The sequence below is a fragment of the Sinocyclocheilus anshuiensis genome, unplaced genomic scaffold (assembly GCF_001515605.1).
Source record: "Sinocyclocheilus anshuiensis isolate Anshui unplaced genomic scaffold, SAMN03320099.WGS_v1.1 scaffold94, whole genome shotgun sequence".
Lineage (NCBI taxonomy): Eukaryota > Metazoa > Chordata > Actinopteri > Cypriniformes > Cyprinidae > Sinocyclocheilus > Sinocyclocheilus anshuiensis.
Window position 1 is genome coordinate 1,162,598 of NW_015546049.1, and position 22,567 is coordinate 1,185,164.

The 22,567-nt window shown below is 40.3% G+C and overlaps 1 protein-coding gene and 1 long non-coding RNA gene across 3 annotated transcripts in view; both read left to right on the forward strand.

Annotated features, from left to right (window-relative positions):
* The window catches only part of LOC107699108 (uncharacterized), a 12,280-nt gene extending 5,827 nt beyond the window's left edge, over positions 1 to 6,453 (forward strand). Inside the window, exons 2-3 of the long non-coding RNA XR_001635417.1 lie at positions 4,760 to 4,762; positions 6,442 to 6,453. This is a non-coding gene — a long non-coding RNA (uncharacterized LOC107699108). The remainder of the gene's footprint in view (positions 1 to 4,759; positions 4,763 to 6,441) is intronic.
* A 475-nt stretch (positions 6,454 to 6,928) lies between these two features.
* Positions 6,929 to 22,567, forward strand: part of LOC107699107 (anosmin-1-like) — a 30,112-nt gene continuing 14,473 nt past the window's right edge. For both annotated transcript variants that reach the window (XM_016500282.1, XM_016500283.1), the window contains exons 1-2: positions 6,929 to 7,179; positions 10,835 to 10,882. In XM_016500282.1, the coding sequence (XP_016355768.1) occupies positions 6,997 to 7,179; positions 10,835 to 10,882 (231 nt within the window). In that variant the 5' untranslated portion in view covers positions 6,929 to 6,996. The remainder of the gene's footprint in view (positions 7,180 to 10,834; positions 10,883 to 22,567) is intronic.

Here is a 22,567-nt window from a genome sequence, read left to right on the forward strand (position 1 = left end):
GCTGCTCTTTCAGAGTGCCACGAGAGTCCCCTTAGAACGGTATCCTAAAATCCATGTTATGGTAAGTGTGCACGTGAAGGCTTTGTGCACTTTCTAAAATCCACATTGTGGTAAGTTCGCACGCTAGTTCTTTGCGTTCTTTTCTAAAATCCTGTATGGTGAGGGCTTCGCGCGGTTGCTTCGTGCCCTTTCTTGAGCTGGTTTAAGTCCCGTTCACCTTGGGCACCACTCCACTTAGGTATCCTAGGATACCTACTTTAACAGGGTGTGGCCACTAGAGGTCTGTTGAGACAGTTCCTTTCAGAGCTTATGCAAGAGCAAGCGGTAGCCCCTGTGTGACAGGCCAAGACTTAGTGTGATTCTAGGCTCTTGGTCGTATCCCCTTAAAGGAATCCATTTTGATTCCAAGTCTTGAGCTCTACCCCGCGCCCAGGAGTTCTGGTCCTAACAGGTAAGTTTGGGTATGTAGCCTAGGCCTTTGGCCGTAGGGGATAAAGTCACGGACAGCCGTCTGACGTCCCAGGGGCAACTCACCATGAAAATGGTAAAGTTGGTACTTAGTGCTCGCCATGGTTCTGGCCCGCATTCCCCTCAGCATGGCGGCGTGGGTATACCGTTCCCCATAGCGCGCCCTAGAGGACGCAGTTCAAAGTTCCCTTGAAAGGGAACGTCTCAGGTTACTTATGTAACCATGGTTCCCTGAGTAGGGAACGAGACACTGCGTCCTCTAGGCTTCCTGCCATGCTTCGAACGCAAGCTTCAAACGAAGAAGTGAATGACATGTTCTTCCGGCGCCTATTTATCCTAATAATCGCACCAGTAGTGATGTCATGGGCTGTCGCCGGCCAACGTGTTGTTGGTGTTTTTTCAATGTATGCTTCAGACACGGGTCACGACGAGGCATTCCCCATAGCGCCCCCTAGAGGACGCAGTTCGAAGTTCCTTACTCAGGGAACCATGGTTACATAAGTAACCTGAGACGTTATTCACTCGTCTGATGTACTCAAGATTATTTCTAAAATACTGATATCCTGTCATATGTTTCATATTTACATATTTTTTTTATATTGCTTAGGTAGATGTTAATGAGAAACAGTTTAACTAACAAATATCATTTTCAAAAGTGATTGATTGAATTGAAAAATTGGAGTTAATTAGACATTTGGTAAAGTCAATATACCTACTCTTTTTTTCCCCAAAGAATTTCAACTTTTATACATTTCTGTTTTTTTTTTTAAAAATTTTGATATAAAGCCAGACAGGGCTTAGACTAGGCCAGGATTAGGCCATAGTTCAATTAGGACATTTAAGTCACTTTTATAAACGTGCTTAGAAAAAAACATTACTGGTGTGCTTTTTGAGACAAAACAAAGGCACTGATATATTTTAAGATCAGTCAGTGCAAGTTTCTTTCAGTTGAAACAGCTCAGACTTACATTTTAGTCTAGGACTAGGCTTAAGCCTTGTCTGTGAAACCGGGGGAATATAATTTGATTATATACTCTTTTTAAGATACCCACTTGTTTGCCCCAATACGGTCTTTGTCGCTTTAGTATTCAATGGTAATAACTGAACTACTACGCCATCTGTTGGTCAGTTGGAACATGTAATATACTACAAAATAGATAAATGATGCTATTTTCCATACTATAGCCCTAATAACTCTTTCTGAGCTGACAGACCTCAAAATTTCTCAATTTAGCACAAAAATAGGTTTTCTTGTGCCACTGCCAGGATTCCATCTATGCTTGATCAGAATATAAATAAATCAAAGTGTCAATGATGAAATCTCTCCCTATTTCCCCTCATTTATTCCATTTTGATTTTATCCTAGTTTCACTTGGTTTCTCTTGCCAGATGTTGACTAGTCTCATCATTCCGACCAGTTTAAGAAGAAAAGCAGTTCATTTTCATTATTTACTGAAGATCAGTTTTGGGTAATTGTACACAGATTGTTTGCTCTTTGGTAAATGTGACTCATTTGTAGACTGACATCAACATGTGTTCATTCATTTTTCCCAAAATAACACAATAAAAAAGTTATTAAGGCATATTAGCAGGTCGTTTCCTAACGCTGAGGGGGGGAAAAAGGGAAATGACAAAATCAACCTACCTCATGCTCCCCTACTAAGCCTAAATAAACTGCGAGGATCTCCCTACACTGCATATTTACGAGCTGGGCTCCCCAAATTAGCATGACGGTGAACTGTCATTTGTTTAGAACTGTCTGTCAACTGTTGCCATCAAACCATGTTTAGCGGCCTTGAAGTCAATGGTTTTCCTGTGTGTTCAAACTAGAAAATTTTAATTACAGACAATTCAGTTAAAGGCATTTCTGTTTCCTTTCACAATATTGTCCCAGAATAACAGCCTCTTACGCTGACGTGAAGCTGACACGAAGCTCAAGCTTGCTGTGTGAAATCATATTGCGATGGTAACTGATTTAAAATAAATGTAATAGTTATTTTCTTTTTGTGTTGTATTGTAGATAAATGGAGTGTAATCACTCATTTCCAAATGTTTCGATCTCTTATTGTAATACAACAAAACAACAATATGACATTCATAATCTGTTATTTTGCAACATGAATAAAATTAAAGTTGATTTGGCAAAACTAGGCTGGAAGTTTGTACAAAGGAGATAAAGTTCCACATAATCAAAATGGAGATCTTCCCAACTTTCCAGTGATTTTAAATACTTTGTTGTGTGTTTCCGACATCAATGTTTTCAAATAAAGTCTAGTTCTAAATGAAGCCCAGGCTTCACTGTGTCAATGATCTGCAGACTCTATGATCTAAGATGACTTGGGTAAAGGAAACCTAGACGTTATGGTTAATATTGCATCCATTAGTGAGTGTATCAGAGTGCATTGAGGATTCCACTTTCATTTAACTGCTCTGACAGTAACTGGTCCTTTAGGGAAACACCAAATATACTTCTGTAATGGCTTTAATGACCAGCAGATGTCAGCAGAGTTATTAAACAAAGATGGCAAGGATTCACTGTCAGCCCTAATAACTCTTTCTGAGCTGACAGACCTCAAAATTTCTCAATTTAGCACAAAAATAGGTTTTCTTGTGCCACTGCCAGGATTCCATTTATGCTTGATCGGAATATAAATAAATCAAAGTGTCAATGATGAAATCTCTCCCTATTTCCCCTCATTTATTCCATTTTGATTTTATCCTAGTTTCACTTGGTTTCTCTTGCCAGATGTTGACTAGTCTCATCATTCCGACCAGTTTAAGAAGAAAAGCAGTTCATTTTCATTATTTACTGAAGATCAGTTTTGGGTAATTGTACACAGATTGTTTGCTCTTTGGTAAATGTGACTCATTTGTAGACTGACATCAACATGTGTTCATTCATTTTTCCCAAAATAACACAATAAAAAAGTTATTAAGGCATATTAGCAGGTCGTTTCCTAACGCTGAGGGGGGGAAAAAGGGAAATGACAAAATCAACCTACCTCATGCTCCCCTACTAAGCCTAAATAAACTGCGAGGATCTCCCTACACTGCATATTTACGAGCTGGGCTCCCCAATGGCCAAGGCATTTCCCTGGAAACAGAAGGAGGGTATGGGAAATACCATTCAATAAGGCTGCAAAAGAAAAGTGGACGCCACACCAGCACTGCTTTTCATTGGTATGTGTTCACACACACACACACACACACACACACACACACACACACACACACACACACACACACACCAACTGCCAATGCTACACACTCTTTTGCTGAAGTACACACACTTGTATACACATAGAAACTCACAGCTGTAATGAAACCGCAAAGACGTCACAGACGGCTATTTTTATGTGCATGGACTGATGCAGACATTTTTAGGAGTGACACCTCACCTCCTAAATGTAATGGTGTGTGGTTCGACCACCAGGAGCACCACAAACCTGGCCAAATAAATGATTTCTTCCATTCAGAGAATACTAGCATGTAAGCATGGTGTCACTTCCCTACTATATAGTGGGCAAAAAAAAAAAACATTAGGAAAGAGTATCATGTTTGAATTCATAGTATTCATAAAACAGTAGGTAAAAAGTCCCCGGATAACGTATTACTTCCGCCCAGATTCTATCCTATGGCCTATAGGAGAGGATTGGGAGGCCTGTCCCAATACCCCCAATGCACTGCGTCCAGAATCGCATACTGCCTAGTAAGTACATTTGGTTTGAAAATGACTGTGACTGTTAGAAAAAGTATGCGCTATGAATGTGTGTAGTATGATTGAAAATCGGATGTACTACATTCACCATGTTATCACTGTCATGTGACCTATGACGTCAGTTGCAGAACTTCACTGTCATTCTCCAATCCTGTCCCATGGCCTCATGGGATAGAAAAGTCCACTGGATGCAAACTTCAGAATCTCGCTGGAAGTAATAAGTCATCTGGGTACTTTTTGCCTACTGTTTTATGAATACTATAAATTCAGACATACTACTTGGCTCATGTAGATTACTATTTTTCCCTCTACACTCTCAGAAAAAAAGGTACAAAAGCTGTCACTGGGGCAGTACCTTTTCAAAAGGTACACTTTTGTACCTTTTAGGTAATAATATGTACACTTTAGGTACTAATATGTACCTTTAAGGTACCAATACGGACTGTTTAGGTACAAAGGTGTGCCTTTTGAAAAGGCCCAGTGACAGCTTTTGTACCTTTTTTTCTGAGAGTGTATATTAGGATGCAGGGTTGCATGCATTCTTGGCCACTTGAGAGCATGTTCATATGACAGGAAGTAAGTGTGCAAGACTGTGTCAGGTCTAGGGTTGCAAAGGGGTGGAACATTTCCGGTAAATTTCCAGAAACTTTACAAAAATCCCTGGAATATTCCAAAAAATCCTGGAAAGTTTTAAAACTTTCTGGAATGTTTCCTAGTTTCCTAGTCAGGTCTGAAAAATGTCAAAAACATCCAAAAACATCCCACCACTCTTCATGTTCAGGAACTTACATGGCCTGAAATCCCAAGATTTCAAGGAAAACGTTTCAACGTAAGTTAAATTAATTAGATAATACATACTATTTGGTAGTAAAATACAAAATGTTGCACAACTGCTTTTTATCTTTTAATTAGTAGCACCACTATTAAATTCAGTCATCTGTTAAATATGGACTACTAAACAGACGTTTAGAAGTTCATTAAAGTGCAAAGTATTGTACATCAAAATGTGTAAATAAAGTATAGTTTATTTGCATTTTTACAACACTATGTTGTAGATGTGTCCCATCGGGTAATCAAAAGTTCTACACATTTAAAACTTGAGCCAAGTAGCCTACAGGAAACACGTCATGTCATTTGACAAGTGGTCAAAGATTTCAAGTGTGGGCTTTGAGACAGAGTCAATGTGTAGTGAGTCAGGGTCCAAATTCACGTACAGTACACAGTGCACTGATTCACTACCTAGGTAGGGAGCTATAGAGCTGATTGAGACACCCACAGTCTTACGCCGCATGAGCAGTAATCAGCTCTGCCTGCTAAAGGAAGCCATTGTGAATCACCTGTATAAAAAAAAAAAAAAAAAAAAGATCCAAATTGCTCGCCTAATCAAAAGTTCTACACACACTTGAACACTTGAGCCAAGTACAGGAAAAATGTCATTTAAGTTGACAAGTGGTCAAAGACCGCAAGTGTGGGTATTGGGACAGAGCCAATGTGAGTCAGGGAGGCAGCACATTCATATACAGTACACAGTGTACTGATTCACTACCTAGACACACCCACAGTCTTACAGCATGAGAGCTGTAATCAGCTGTTGATAATTAACGCTAACTTGATGTCAGCTCAGCCTGGTGAAGGAAAACATTGTGATTCACCTGTATAGAACAAAAAAATCCCACTTCCAAACTGCTGACAGCACAGCTGCCACAACACCAGGAAGCTTCGCTACTTCATAAAACCCATTAGGGAGGAAGACGGGTGTCTTGTTAACACCCTGGGTTCTCCCTTGTGAAGCCCACTCATTACAACAACTCGCATGACAGAGTGAAAAAAGACACATAATTTTGTTCAATATTTCCAACACGTCATATTTTCTCCATTCCTTGGGCGAGGGACCAGTGCCAGAATGTTTCGAGATACCTTGTGGTATACGTTAGTGGTCGTTTTAAACGCTCTGCATATAAAACTGTTGTTGTTCTCAGCTACCAGTGAAACCTTTTTATAGTTGTGGGGTTCCCTGGATGCTTCCTGCTCCCCTCCAGGTGGGCTCAGGGTTTGGCCCATGATGCTGTGTGGTTTCTATCGGACACACACGTGCACAGCTGCATTTCAACAACACAGATGAGACCGAGTGGAAAATGTGTGCACTGCATGGCATGTTGGCTGAGATTGTAGAAGCCCTGGTAAAAATGAACCTAGTACTTTGGGTGAGAGAATAAGTAAAGGGCAAATAATCTTTCATTCATGATAAAATAAAGAAATTATGTGGGCCTTCATATTTCTGTCTCAAAGCAAGAAATCCTTTCCATGTGTTGTTTTGTGGTCTACTTCTTTCACCAAAAGATGGCAGCAGTGCAAAATGTCTAATTAATGCTTATTAGTTAGAGATAGAGAAATCCACATTTGGATGGATGGATGGATGGGTGGGTAGGTAGCTAAATAAATACATAGGTTTCATTATGTTTTTTGTTTGTTTTTTAAAGTATACTAATTTGCTACCCTCAACATTTGTAAACGTTAAATGTCACATCCAAACAGTTGTGTTGTGTTCAGCCATAAAGTGAGCAATCCACAGAGAGCATCGAGCTGTGTACAGTATCTTCTCCACTGAACAGCTGCTGTGTGCGGTCGGTGCACCTGATCCCGCGCGTCTCACACGGGCGCATTCCTTGGCCAATAGCAGCGCGCCTCTCTGCACAGGCCCCGCCCACACGCGCTCATTGAACTTTCATTATTTACATCAAGCGCCTTGACATCCACTTTTACTTTCAGGCTCTTCGGGAAACGGTTCAACACAGCACTTTGTGTTCGTCATGATGCGCGACGCGCTCACCGGTTTGTGCATTGGGATTATACTGTTATTAAACAGCGGGTTTGTGGTTATGAGGAGGCAGGACTCGTCTGCAGCTCTCGGCAGTATTTTCCGTACGAGGTGCGCCGCCAGGTGCCTGAGCCTTCACAGCACGCGCATCGCTCTCTCTCCAAGACATTTCCAGGTAAGGAAGAAAAAAGTTGAAAAGAGCGAATGTCATTGTATACTCAAATGTACCGAGTAAGAAAATCAGTTATAAATGAATAAGTGCCTTACACTGCCATTTATTCAATATGCTTTATTATTAATCAACTTATAGGCTATTGTTTTTTTTCCCACAACAGATACAGATTAATATGAATAATAATTAATAATAATAATAACACTGAAATGTTATTGGCATTAGTGTTATTATTGTTTTTCTACTGCTTTTGACACAACAACGAAACCAACTTTACTAAATGTATTAAAAGCATATTATTATTATTATTATTATTATTATGCAAGGCTGATTTTGGATATAAAATGAAAAAACGGTCTAAATTCATGGTCTCAAAATGGTCAGGAAGAGCTAAGATTGAATGGCTGTAAAATAATTATACAAACAATACATTAAATAAGTTACTATATCTATCTATCTATCCACACACACACACACACACACACACATACATATACATATACAGGGTGAATTAATATGTAAGAAAAAAAATATATTGGTTGATCTAATAATGCTAATAATTAATTTTAATATTTAACTCCAAAATGTTATATCATCTCTAAGACAAAGAAATCTGTGTGTAAATGCACCATCATTCTACACCTCAGATCAACTAAAGCTGCTTTTGTTAGTTAAATGTCAAAAGTTATTTGTGGAGTTATACCTTAACCAGTGAACACAAGCAAACTCACTCACCAGCTCATCCATTTGAATTCCTAACCATTCACCCAGAGGAGTTCTTCTGTCTATAAACAAACAGATGCATAGGATTGGAAAACTGGAGGCACAACTGTACAAATCTCTGCCATCCCCAGTCTCAAAACTGCGGTTGCGGTTTTCATTAGAAGTTTAAAGTTACTTGCTTCTCTGTTTATGTTGGTTATGACAGACTTTTTTTTTGGGTGGGAGTGCAGGGAGTGCAGTGGGTTTGGGTGGGAGTGCAGAAGAGGAGTGTGTTTTAGAGACTTCCTGTGTGTATGTGTGTGTGTGCATGCCTTATATGTTTATGTGTGTTTGTATCTGCACATAGGCATGTGGAGGGGGATCTTTGTGCGTGTCTCTGCACTTTTTGTCTGCTGTCAACAAACTCCCTTGTTACTGTGATTATATTCATCCTCATGTCCTTCCTGATCTTTATCATGAGCACTGACATCCGACCCAGAAATAGACTAGCTAGATAGACACATCAATTTAGAATTATTTTGCAAACCTTTAATATGAATAATGGAGGAATTCTGTAACATTGCAGCCATTTTCTTCAATGTTTACTATTAAGTGAGTGAGTGAGTGTCAAACATTATTCATGAAACAATAATAAAGGAAATAGTCCTGTTGATACTGAATAATGGCTGTATTAATCGACAATAATAACTCCAAGGTGTATTTGACATACTAAACCTTTAAACATGGACTAAACCAGTGTCTGTAATTAGACCTTTAAAAGACATCCAAAAGACCTCAATAAAAATCCTCCAGATCTATATATCCATTCAAATGAAATCATCTCCTATCCTCTGTCTACTCATCACAGTTACGGTCTTGTTGTTATCTAGGCTAGACATCATCGCAGAGGGAAGATATGCACATCAGTCTCTCTTATCAAATGCTTTATTCTATAGCAAGTTGTCCATCTGGAGATGCTATCAAATTAGACACTGGTCTAGAAGCTCCTCATTGTCTTCACTGATTCCACAATGTGTTCAAAGCGTTCCAGAGCTCTCTGACTCAAACAGCAGCTAGGGTTCCTGAACAGCTGCCTTCATTCTGCTGTCCGAGCAGGGACTAAACCAGAATGAATGCTTTTCATATCTGCTGATCATTGTCTTCGTGTCCACATCCCTAAAGCCCACTTACGCTGTCTCCCGAGGGGGAAGCCATTTTGGCAATTATCCCCCTTCCTCTAGTATCAAATGGAGACCGGGGTCATGGGTTAATTTGAATGGGTTGAGCTGAATGTCAAGTTATGCTGTAACATCGAGCTATGAGGAGTTATCACTGATGATTAATGATTATGGGAAATTAGAGAGTATTTGATGTGGTTTGGAGAACGTCTGATCTGTCAGAGTTATGCAGACAGTTACGTGGACATACACAAATCTTTCATCTGTCTCAATATCCTGTTTGACTGCCATTGTTTTGTTATTTGATCTTGTTAACTCAATCTTAATCCCAGGAACAAATAGTTAGTCTTAGAAGTATAGTTTTAGTACTTTATGATATAGAAGTGTAGTACAGAATTATAAAAATAAAGAAATTGGGTCAATGGCGTGACATTCATTTTTTCTGTTCCATTAATTTTTTCAAAAATACAATAAAAATGCGATTTGTGCTTACAGTGACTTGAATACGCATTTAAGGATGATCATGTCTTTAATTCTTTGTATTAAAATTATTATTTTTTTTTTAGGGAAGCATATAGTCGAAAATGTCAGGGTGATACAACTGTCCTGATAAAGAAGAAAAATTCTCATTAAGGACATTTTTAAGAAGAAAACCCTATAACCTGCCAAATCAGAATCATACGGAGTGACCAACAAAGTATTGTGGCCCAACCAACATGAAGAAAATGAAGACAAAATTAAATGATATCATAGAGAGGACCCTCATAACTGTGTTAAGGTCAATATGTCTCTTAAAATATCAGATAATTTGATGTTTTTATTATGGTTAGTTCAGGTTGTCATGTGGTGTGACTTCTCAAAAATGTAATGATATTTATGAATGGATAATTCCATAACATATATTGTTACATTTTTATTTGATGGTTACACCACATGATATTGAATGTAAACTTTTCTTGAAAATGTTACAAATAGAAAAAAAAAAAAAAAAATGCAAATCTCTAAGAGACCAATTTTTATTATCATGTATGCTCTTATACATCATTGACCCAATAACAGTTATAATATGATAATATGTTTGTGCAGTTCCGATGTGAGCACATGCATAACGTGCATGTGAACAAACCATGTTTATGCTGACGACTTAGTCCATTGATCCCATCGCAGGCCAAAATGGATTTGTATAGCTCTATTCCCCACAGTGGTGGAGTTGGAAGATCTGGCAGTGATAATATTGTGGTTACTTTAGAGTCCCCACCATGTGCAATAAAATATACAGTGCATTATAAAGGTTTTATCCTTTCTTGTTATTGTGCTATTCAATACCCATTATTCGGAACCCAACGAGACTGGCCAGGGGCGTTATCCTGCACTCTGCCAATCAAATGTGCTGCATATAAGCCAGTGTTATTCAGATAAGCAAAACGCTTTGACAATTCCTGACACGCTACGGAACATTCCGAGATCTGCTATGCAAACAAATTTGTAATTCCAAGTGCTGATGAGTGATTTCTGATGTTTCTGTGCTCGGGTGCCCTGGCCAGTCTTCTTAATAAGGGAGGGGATCTGTTCTGGTTTATGAGCAATTTTACTTTGCCGTAGTCAGGGCGGTGTTTTAAAAAAAGAGTAATGCGTTCATAATAGTAAATTTCCTTCTTATAAAGCCTCTCTGCTCAGCAGGGGCACATTAAAATAATGCGATTCAAATGAGGCTGTCTGATGTGACTGGTGATTACAGCATTCTGACACGCAATTCCATCTGTCTCTTCTGTCCGCAGAGTAATGGATCCCTTGGATGGTGTCAGAGCCATAAACAGTGTGCAAAGGTAATTTCTGTCAAAATTACACAGCATTTCACAGCAGCTTGACATAAAAGCCAACACAGATCTGTCACTGTAAAACATTGGTATGCCTGCGCACCTCCTGTAATAACATCATACATCATCGTAAAAGCTACTGTATTTGTCAGCTATCGCCTTGGACTATTATATCTGTGCTAGCTGGTTGTCGTACAGAAATGAGATTATGATTCACTAGCAAAGCTAGAGGTCACATCTGTAATGAGACTGATACAAATGGAGTTGAAAGGCTATGTGTTTTGATTCGCATTATATTATACAGCCGGTGTTATTTTTCTTTTTCACTTCAAGGCAAAATGCTAATTTCAGTAAAGAACTCAACCCACTTTTCTTAATGAGGACATTAACATGCTCTAGCGGCCTAGTCATTAAATAACAATAATATGCCGGTAGCACAGGGGAAATAGAGCTGACATGTTGCCAATGCAGATTTTCCACACATTTCACTGTGGTATTATGTAAAGCTCCCTTTGATGTATTGTTCAAGATGAGGGCCGCTTTCCTTTCAATACTCTGTGCTTGCATTCCTTTACATGTCAACCAGCTATTGCAGTGTGCACAATGCCGCCCAGAAAACCTTCTTGAATGTACATCTGGACGTTTTAAAATGTTTCGAAACAGTTCATGATTGTGCATGTTACGGTTAAGTGCCTAAGCAGACTTTTCATGGCTTGAGGGGTGGCTTTAAGGATTTGAGATCTTTAATGCATTGATGTATGTGTGCATATGGTTGGTCAGAGTGCAGCACGTGTATTCATAGTTCTGACCTCTCTTCTACGATCCATGAAAACATTTGGCCAACTGGTTCATGGATTTTTACTGCATTCTCCAGAGAGTTTCCTCCATTGGATTCAAACGAGGACGATGCCTTTTAAAATCTTTCTGCTCATTATACAGGATCCACATTCAGTTAGAAGCCCAAATGCTTCACGACAATGTGCTTTTAAAACCCTGAGTGTCTCTAATAATGCGATTAGTTTTGTCATTCTGAGTAGAGATGCAGATTCAAGATTCTTTGATGAATATAAAGTTCAACTGAATGTGTTATTGCTGAATAAAAGTGTAATAATAATAATTATTATTATTATTATTTAAAATATTACTGCAAAATTTTGAATAGTAGTGCATCACTGTTTCCACAAAAATATGAAACAGCACATCTGTTTTCAACATCGATAATAATATGAAATGTTTCTTGAGCAGCAAATCAGCATATTAGAATGATTTCTGAAGGATCACGTGACACTGAAGACTGAAAATTCAGCTTTGCATCGCAGGAATAAATTACATTTTAAAATATATTCACATAGAAAACAGTTATTTTAAATTGTAATAATATTTCACAATATTACTTAAATGAATGCAGCCTTGGTGAGTGTAAAAAAGTACAATGAAATGTGTGCCGTGTATAATCTCCCATTAAACTATCCCCCATGGGATTCATGGGTTTAATAAAACTGAACTTTTTTATTAGTCTCAGTGCAGGATAAGACTGAGTTTCTTGCATAACATTGTGGTTTGCTCTGGAATTACAGACATTATTCACTTCCATTGGCTTTTATGCCACATTCAGGTGAATAGGCCTCTAAAAGTGTTAAAATCTCACAACAAAGTGTGCACGTCTGATTAAAGAACTGTATCATATCACTGCATGCAGGCACAAAGCGGACTGCAGCTTTTGTTTTCCTGACCTTGTTTACCGCTTCATTCCAGAACTAGGATTTGCATTCAGCATGTGCACATAAGCATTGATACTCCTAATAGAGTGTTTACAAACTAGACTTGTGCTTCAAAATTCAAAAGTCTTAGATGTTCCTGCTTAGTTAGTTCCAAAATGGCCAGTTAACGTGCTTCTTGTTTAGGCTTCTTGCCTAGAATTGACAGTTAACCTAGTGGTCTCCTCTCATCAGCTTTTGAATTATAATAACTATACTCAGACAGCACTTGGCCAGCTCTCCACTGAAGTACTCTTCAAAGCGATTAGCATGCTATAACTACATACAGCAATTCCTCCATTTCAAACGACAAATTTTAAAGTATACAGACGGCCCTCAAATCGAAGATCTGCTCTTAAAAGTTATTATGCCTCCGCAGCAAGTGGCCTTTATGCATTTGATATTCAAATGCCACTGAAATAATTAGTGTGCCTTGACAATTCTCTTACCCTTCAGTTTAATCGCTGGTTCAAGTATTAATGCAATTGCAAAACTGAGAGTGCAAACAATTTTCATGACATGGGCGAGATTTCAATTACAGTTTCTCTACATAATTTGCTGAGGCTGGCAAAGTGAGTGTGGAAGGCCTGGAACCTTCTTTTGTAACTGCAATTTGTCCGAACGTTTGCCACAGACATGGGTGGAATTCTCGCATTTCCTCCTAGCATTAAACACCCAAAGCATGCATAGACCAAACTCACTTATGGAGGGTGCCATGTCGGATTTGACCATTTTATTCAAAAGAGACCAGTCTTATTTTTCACGTAATGCTAAAAAGTACAAAACGTGTCTTGGTTTGTTCAAGGGCAATGCATCTTGGCTGAACTGGAACTCACCCAAGGCTTCTTCTCAGCTCAATCTCCATGTCCGCAGCTCTGAAATAACCTTTATTTTGTACGGTAGAAGGGAATGCTTGATTTGAGACTAAAATGAGGCAGAAAACTAACTGGCGCTGGGGTACAATAAAGACACTAGGAGCAAACGCTTTCATGGAGATTACAGGTGCCTCGCGGACAAAAGCAGGGTGGGTTTGGCACAAGCCAAAAGGTGGCTTTAGAAAGGTGAAAGCAATTTAAACCCAGCATTGCAGGATTTAAATACTTTAAGTGATTTATAGCTTAGATCTATGCTGTGCTTTTTCCACCAACATGCAATGCATCATAAAGGGCCGCTACACAAAGGGAATGAGCCATTGAGTGCTGCATTTGAGAAACTGATAAATGAGACCAGGGTTGTGAATGTGGCTTTCCTCAGAACAAGCTATTGTTTACAATGGTTTAGGTTTAAGGGTGAGGGTGAATGAGAATGTAGTTTATAAAGAGGCCAATGCATCTACTTGTCATATGAGGTATGCATTATATCTGATCAGTTATAAAGTGTGGATAGGAGGTAATTTTCCTGCAGTGAAATCAGTATTGCACAAAAACACATTACCTGCAGAGTATTGAGCCGGGAAACATAGATGTTTATCAAATACTGCATTAATCACATATGATGCTGCAGAATTAAATGGGTCCTATTATGCTCTTTTACAAAGTCTTGATTTAGTTTTGGGGGTGTACTAGAACATGCTCTCATGCTTTTTCACATAATTTACATTATTAAAATACCTTTCTCCCCAGCCTGGCACAAACAGCTTGATTAGTTCTGGGTTTGATGAAGGCCTGCCTTACGAAAAACAAAATGTGTTGTGATTGGTTAGCTGTCCCAGTGCGTTGTGATTGGCGAACATCTTAGACGGTGTCTCAGTACTGCCACGGATGGCGTCAATATTGCCATATCAATTTGAGCCGGATTCAGACCCCGAGAATATTGAACAAGAGGATCGCGCAGAACCTTTGCATGCACAGATATTGCAAGATTATTAGAGTGATGTTATTGTTGTTGTTTTTTTTTTTTTGGCTAAATCATGTTTTAGACAGGATGTCAACAACCGCTTAAAAATAAGTACATTTACTATGTACAGATAAGTGCAACGGTAATATGTATTATGTTTATTGTTCTTTAATTCTACATCATTGTTCAGTATTGTACTGTCAGCAATTTATGAAAACAAAACTGTTTCTTCGACATGGCAAAAACTTGACGCTACATCAGCTCTTCTTCTTCATTTTCTCTGATGCACTAACTCTGCAGCAGCACTTCTTCTTCGTCGTCTTGTCTGATGCACTCAACCAAGCGTTCTAACCACGACCTCACCCCTCCCCACCCCTCAACCATTTGAATTTCCGTAGGCGGGAATTATTTTAATGATATTCTAATGGGCCACTTTGTGACATCACAATACCCCGGAAAACAACACTGTAGTCCAAACGAGCCGTTCATTGTAGTTCTTGAAAATAGATTTTTAAAAAACGAAATATCTCCCTTTGGAGTGGACTTTGAGATTTGTAACTTTGTAGATCTTTTTTATGCCCAAACATACACACTACACACTGACTAAAATTCTAAAAGTGAAAAAAAACATAACAGGACCCCTTTAATGTAATGAATAAAACTCCACAGTTTTTATGGGCATTACTGCTTTTAAAACTAAAAATTCTGATAGAAGTATAGTAAATTTAAAAATCATGTTAATAATTTATGTGTGGATCAAATAACAAATGCTAAATAATAATAATAATAATAATAATAATACATGAAATTTTATTGCCTTGACTAATTTTGCCTTTGTCACAATGTCATTCCGTTTGGACTTTGTTTTCCTCTTGCACCGTTCTCCTTCATTGTGTTAATTGTGTCATTCTGTTCAGGTGTGTGTAGTCAGTTATCCTTGTTTGGTCTGTGTATTTAAGTTCCGGTCTTGTCTACATCTGCATTTATGCTACCCTGTATGTTGGTTTACCAGTGTGTTGTATTAAAGACTTTATAAACCTTCTTCTTCGTGTTTGTGCTTTTGATACAGTGTAGCTGTGACAGAAGACCGGACCCAAAAAGAAAGAAAGTAGCAGCGTGCCTGTATCTTGTTTTATTTTTTCGGTTTGTCTGTGTTTTTTGTTTGTTTTTGTCAATGGATCACTTTGCCGCTGTCCACCTGCTCTGCCCTGATGAGCAGGGGAACCGCTTCCTTGAGGAGCATGTTGAGGAACTCCTCGGTCTCGCCAATCAGACCACCTTACCAGACGACTGCCTGTGCACATTCCTGCATGACGGACTGAACACCGCCACATGAGCGCAGTTGTCCGGGGCGGGTCCTCGAGGGAGCTTCGCTGCTTATGTAGAGTAGGTGATGAGCTCCTGCGAATCTGCTTTCACCGTCGGCCTCGCGGATGAAGACGCCAGCCCCACTCCCAACCCAGTGCCAGTTCATTGATGATTTAGTGATGTCATCATCCAGTTCAATTCTCTTCCAATAGTGTCTGTGCAATCAGTCAAGCGTCTCCAACTAAGCAAGCCAAAGGCGACAGTGACAAGGAACCAAAACTCCATCGGTGACAGAAATGGAGAAAAAACCAGGCTCAGCCGGTGGGCCAGTTCTCCTCTGGCCAGACGAAAAGCGCGGTTTAATTCCAGGCTACAGCACAGGTCAGATTGTGCAGAGGACTTGTCTGGTTCCCGTAGTCTTTTGCCGATGGTCGTTGAGGTGACAAGGTCTTGGCAGGGGATCTGTCTCTGGGGAACATCTAGTTGACATGGTCTCCACTGTCATTCAGGGCTGTAGAGGTTGTCTCTAGGTGCTGATCCACCATCTGGTCTGGATATTGACTGGTCCTGGGTGACTGCAGTGACCATCTGATCTGGATACAGACTGGATCCGTATGGCTACAGTGACCTCGGAATAAGAATGAAAGAGACTAATATTAGCGTAGATGCCATTCTTCTTACGATAAAGCGAGTACATCGGGTGTTATGGGAAGTGTTCCTGGTTCCGGTTGACCTAATAAATGCAGCCTAACAATCCTTTAACGGATTTGAATGACAGAAATGTGATGGTGTATTATGTGTATGCCAGGTTAAAGAGATTGGTCTTTAATATAGATTTAAACCGACAGAGTGTGTCTGCCTCCCTAACAATGCTAGGTAGATTGTTCCAGAGTTTGGGCACTAAATAGGAAAAGGATTTGCCACCCGCAGTTGATTTTGATATTCTAGGTATTATCAAATGGCCAGAGTTTTGAGATCACAGTGGACGTGAAGGACAATAATGCGATATGAGCTCGCTCTAGTATTGAGGAGCTAAACTTTTCAGGGCTTTATAAGTAATTAGCAAGATTTTAAAATGTATTCGTTGTTCAATAGGGAGCCAGTGCAGAGTTGACAGAACCGGGCTAATATGGTAGTATTTCCTGGGTTGTACTTCTAGCTGCTGCATTTTGGACCAGCTGGAGTTTGTTTATTAAGCGTGCAGAGCAACCACCCAATAAATCATTACAATAATCTAACCTTGAGGTTATGAACACATGAATTAACATTTCTGCATAACGTTTCTCCCACCTCCTCTCCAAATTGCTTTAAGATACTTTTTATTTTTGATTGGATTTTTGCATTTCTCCAGTCTCCTCAGTCCTCAGCCACTCCTGCTGTCCAGTCATCTTCGTCCCCCATCAGTCCCTCTATTTTACCTCCTCTCAGTGGTGGGGCTCCATCTCGGGACTGCCAGGAGTCTTCATCTCCTGGATCTGAGGAGCCCGTGGCTCCGCCTCCAGCCTCAGTTGGCCTCTCTCCACCTCGTCCTGCCGTCCAGACTCTTGCGTCTGCACTCTTCCCACCCTCAATTCCGCCTTGGACCATCGGCCGTTCGGCCTTGCCGGTCTTTCTCATTCAGTCGGCTCCACCTCCACTGCGGACTTGCGGGCTGTTCGCTGCTCTCCATCCCTCCGCGCATTCGGCTATGGCCCGCTCCACCCTCCCTCAGGCTCTGCCTCCTTCCTCGGTTGCTCCAGTTCGCCCCTTTGGCCTCTGGATCCCCACCTACATCTCGGGCGATCGTCACTACAGTTCTGTTGCGGCCGCCTGGATCCTCGGCATTGCTCCACCTTCTTGGCTCTCTGTCTGCGACAGCCTTGATATAAAAAGGTCAAAATATTTGATATTTTAAAGAGTCTTACTGACCTTTACACAAAGTTATGAGGGTCTGTGTTTTATTGATTGATTGATTGATTCATTCATTCATTGATGCTCAAATTACCTTGATTTGGCAGTCTTTTAAATATTAATAAGCAGTGAAGCAGTCCCTCGTTACAGAGGAGGCTCCCATACCACCTCCTCCGCACCACCAGAGGGAACAGTCTCCTGAATATTAACCATTCCCATTCGGACTCCAATTCCCATCACCCCTCATACCTGGGACTGATTGCCCATCCACACCTGCACCTCATTTACACACACACATATAAGCCACTCACACACAGAGACTCTCTGCGAAGTCTTGAATTTGCCCTGGCTGTCATTGCTGAGTGGTATACCTGTGTTTGCTTTCTTTGTACTTGATCTTGGACCGTTTCCTGTTTATCTGATTGTTCTCTGCCTGCCCCGACCTTGGATTGTTTCACCTGGACTGTGTTTGCTAGCCGCCTGCCCTGATCTCTCGCCTGGTATTCGACTCTGTCTCTGTCCATGCCCCTGCTGTTCTGTCTTGCCGGTATTTGACCCTGTATTCTCTGACTATTCTAAATAAAAGCTGCAAATGGATCCAAACGCTTCTGACTTGTCACAACACATATAGTCAAGAATTATAGTTTGGAAAAAGTATAACTAGTAAAATGTGTACAAGTTATGTCACAATACATAACACAACAACAACTAATGCAAGTAATAAAAAAAGGCTTACTCATGTAAATTACCTCTTCCGCTGCTTAAGATGCGCATAGCATGGCGTTCTTCTTATGAGAAAAATACAAAGGAATAATCCGTAGAAACGGAACACATGATTACAAAGTAGTTCAGCGGTTTCGAAGGATGTGGGGAGTTTAGGCTGCGGAATCAGACGGCAGGCTTTGGAGAATCGGTCGACAATGGTGAGTATAGTGGTGTTACCTTGAGAATTGGGCAGGTCGGTGATGAAATCGATGGCAATGTGAGACCAAGGTCGGTGTGGGGTAGGTAGTGGATTTAGCAAACCGGCTGGAAGCTGTCTAGGGGATTTGGATGTGTTGCATGTGATACAGTTCTGGATAAATTTGGTTGTGTCAGTCAGCAATGTGGGCCACCAGAATCGGTTCCTGAGTAGATTCTCTGTGGCAGTGATTCCAGGGTGACCCGAACTGAGCGTTGCGTGTACTTGGGTTAGAAGTCGTGGTCGAAGGGACTCAGGGACATAGGTGAGGTTTGCAGGGCATTCAGGAGGTGGCAGATTTTGAAGATTCAGATGTTCAATCTCAGTCATGATATCCCATTGTACTGGTGCCAAGAGTAATTTGTCGGGAATGATATTGTCGTTGGAGATGGGATGGCTCGTCTCCTCAGTTTGGCGAGAGAGAGCATCAGCCTTGGTATTCTTGGTGCCTGGCCGGTACGTCACCGTGAACCGAAACCTCGTGAAGAACAATGCCCACCTGGCCTGTCGGGGGTTTAGACGTTTAGCTGAGCGCAGATACTCAAGATTTTTATGATCCGTGAGAACGATGAATGGAAGAGCAGCTCCCTCCAGCCAATGACGCCATTCCTCAAGAGCTAACTTTATGGCAAGAAGTTCGCGGTTGCCCACGTCGTAATTCCGCTCCGCGGCTGTGAGTTTGCGGGAGAAAAAGGCACATGGATACATCTTCGCTGGTGAGCCATGACGTTGAGACAGTATTGCCCCTACCCCCGTGTTCGAAGCGTCAACCTCCACAATGAACTCACATTCTGGGTCGGGGTGTCGAAGGATGGGTGCGGAAGTGAACCGAGTCTTTAGTTCGTTGAATGCTTGCTGGACCCCACTCTCACGGAGGAGTTTCACAGGACGCATCCGGAAAAACCGGCCCCTCGACCTCGTGGAAGACCCCGGCGTCGCCTGCTTCCTCGCGTCATGAGCCGCTCGCAGGGGGAGGGCTCTGTTACAGAGGAGGCTCCCGTACCGCCTCCTCCGCACCACCAGAGGGAACCGTCTCCTGAATATTAACCATTCCCATTCGGACTCCAATTCCCATCACCCCTCATACCTGGGACTGATTGCTCATCTACACCTGCACCTCATTTACACACACACATATAAGCCACTCACACACAGAGACTCTCTGCGAAGTCTTGAATTTGCCCTGGCTGTCATTGCTGAGTGGTATACCTGTGTTTGCTTTCTTTGTACTTGATCTTGGACCGTTTCCTGTTTATCTGATTGTTCTCTGCCTGCCCCGACCTTGGATTGTTTCACCTGGACTGTGTTTGCTAGCCGCCTGCCCTGATCTCTCGCCTGGTATTCGACTCTGTCTCTGTCTAAGCCCCTGCTGTTCTGTCTTGCTGGTATTTGACCCTGTATTCTCTGACTATTCTAAATAAAAGCTGCAAATGGATCCAAACGCTTCTGACTTGTCACAACACCCCCCCCACTAAGAAGTGATAAAATATTATGCTAAACTTCTCAAGCTTTTTCTTTTCAGTAATTTACTTCTTTTAATGAGACATTTTTCTTTATTATATGTATTCTTCATTATTAATATATTGGGACAAAATAAATACAATTGTAAATTGCAACTTTCAAGTATACTTGCAACATCAAGTATAAAGCAGCTTTTCAGGAGACAATATAGTGTCTTTATTTTTAGCTTAATTTAATTCATTTGTCCTGTGTTCTCATTCAATAGTATCAAGAACAGCTAAATCAAAATGTTTTACGGCGTATTCATTAATTAAAAATAAATATATTAATGAATAAATCTGGACATGAAAATAAGGGGCAAGTCATTGATCTCTGTAACTCCAGTCATTTCATACTAATTTACTTGTGTATTACACTTACTGCAAATGATAAACATGCAGTAAACATTAGCACTGCACTAGATCTAGACTGTAAATTAAACTTTAATTATGCAATGCTTGAAATGTCATTGTTTTATTTAATGTGGCATAATGTGGTGTGCATGATGAATTGATATTTACACGCATGGGAAACTAAAGCAGGCAAAGCTGAATTCTCTCAGCTGCACAGCGACTCTGAGACAGCATTTCATGCGTTCGAGCACACAAGCTCCAGGCGATCTCAGCAGGGCTCTGGCTGCTCTGAGCTCCATAAAACTGCCTCCTCTACTGCCTCTAACTGCCCCTGTGCCTCTCCCATTATTCATAGTTTCCGACAACTGCACCACCCGAGCCCTAGCTGTCTTTAAAAGGTGTGCATTTTTACTGCCCTCCCAGATAAATGTGTTTCCCACTCTCATTCTCACTCAGAAACATCGCCCCAGGATTACATTGGTTCCCCCTGACGCACACATATATTAACAATTTACACAGGCACACACACACACCAACGGACACACACCTTATTGTTTCCCCCTAATACTAAATCCCTGGATTAACAAGCATTTTAATGTGAAATGCTCAAACGGACGTCTGCAGAATCTTTCCTTCGGAAGGAAGTGTACACAGCAAATCTGAAATCGGAAATTTAACAACAGAGTTAAATTTAACACTTTGTCAGTGTATATATGGATACCACCACATGAGTGTTAATGTAACACTTTCAAAAGTATTGATATTACCAACACTAATATGGTGTTAAAATGTAACACTATTAGAGTTCAAAAACATCACTGAAATAAGTAGTTGATATTACCAACACTAATAGGGTGTAAAAATGTAACACTATTAGAGTTCAATAACAACACTGCAGTAAGTGTTTAAAACTCCAAACAGTTGTAAAATGTTGAACTGTTAAAACAACCCTTCAAAGCCAAATTTCAACTGTTTATTTAACAACATAGCACATGCAGTTTCAGTGCTCTACAAAAGGCAACAATCTGTAACAACATACAAGAACGAATCAGAGTCATATGACATCTGAAGGTCAAAGGGTTTGGGGTGCTGCAGTTCATGTTGCTTCACAATGCAAAAATCATCAAGATCTTCAACCTGAAATGCATGCAGATGCTCAATAAAAACGGCCTCCATTTGCATCAAGAGAAAATGTATTTCATTCAACTACTAAAAACTAGTATGTCATACAAATTTAATCAATCGACAACAAAAAAAAAATAATGAAAATAAATTATGCAAATATATAAATACTTTTCAAGATGTCTTCACAGGATTCCCCTTGCTCCTCTCTGGTTGATTGTAAAAGCTGTTCCAGATACGGTGTCGATGCAAGCATTGATGCCTCCTTTATCAACTTCGGTTTGTATGATGGCCACCTTTCTAGAAGTCTAGCAGACATTTCAGGTCCAAAGAGAAGGCTGAAGTCTTGAAGAATCTAAAACATTAAGATACATAAGGGAGAAAAAAAAAAGCAAGCAAGGAGCAGAACATTATTTAAGGGAGAGTTCACCCAAAATGAAAACTTGCCACCCTGATGTCATTCTTTGAAACACAAAAGATATCTTTAATACTCACTCTCTCAGCTTCGTGAAATGCAAATACAATGAAAATCAACAGCTACCAACACTTTGAAACTCCACACCGTAAAGGTAGCATGATATTAAACATCAAAAACTAGAATGGGAATGATCATGAATATATGTAACTTTTAATTAAGCTGTTAATGCTTTCTACATAAATAAACCTCTCCTTCCTCACATCTCTGGCTGAAGCACCCTGTAACACCTCGTTGTCCATGCACGCTCTTTTAGACAAGGTATGCTCATCACTCTCACTATCCTCTGTACTCAAAATGGAGAATGTGTCCAAGTGGCTTGATGAAGTTTTGGCAGATATATCTATTAAAGGAGAAAAAGGAAATATCTTCATAATTACTGACAATAAACAAAAGCACCACACTGCATTCTTTCTGTACAGATTAGACAGATTAGTGGGTGATTCAAAATCTTAACATCTGGCAACCTCTAGCATGAAATGTTGTTTGTTT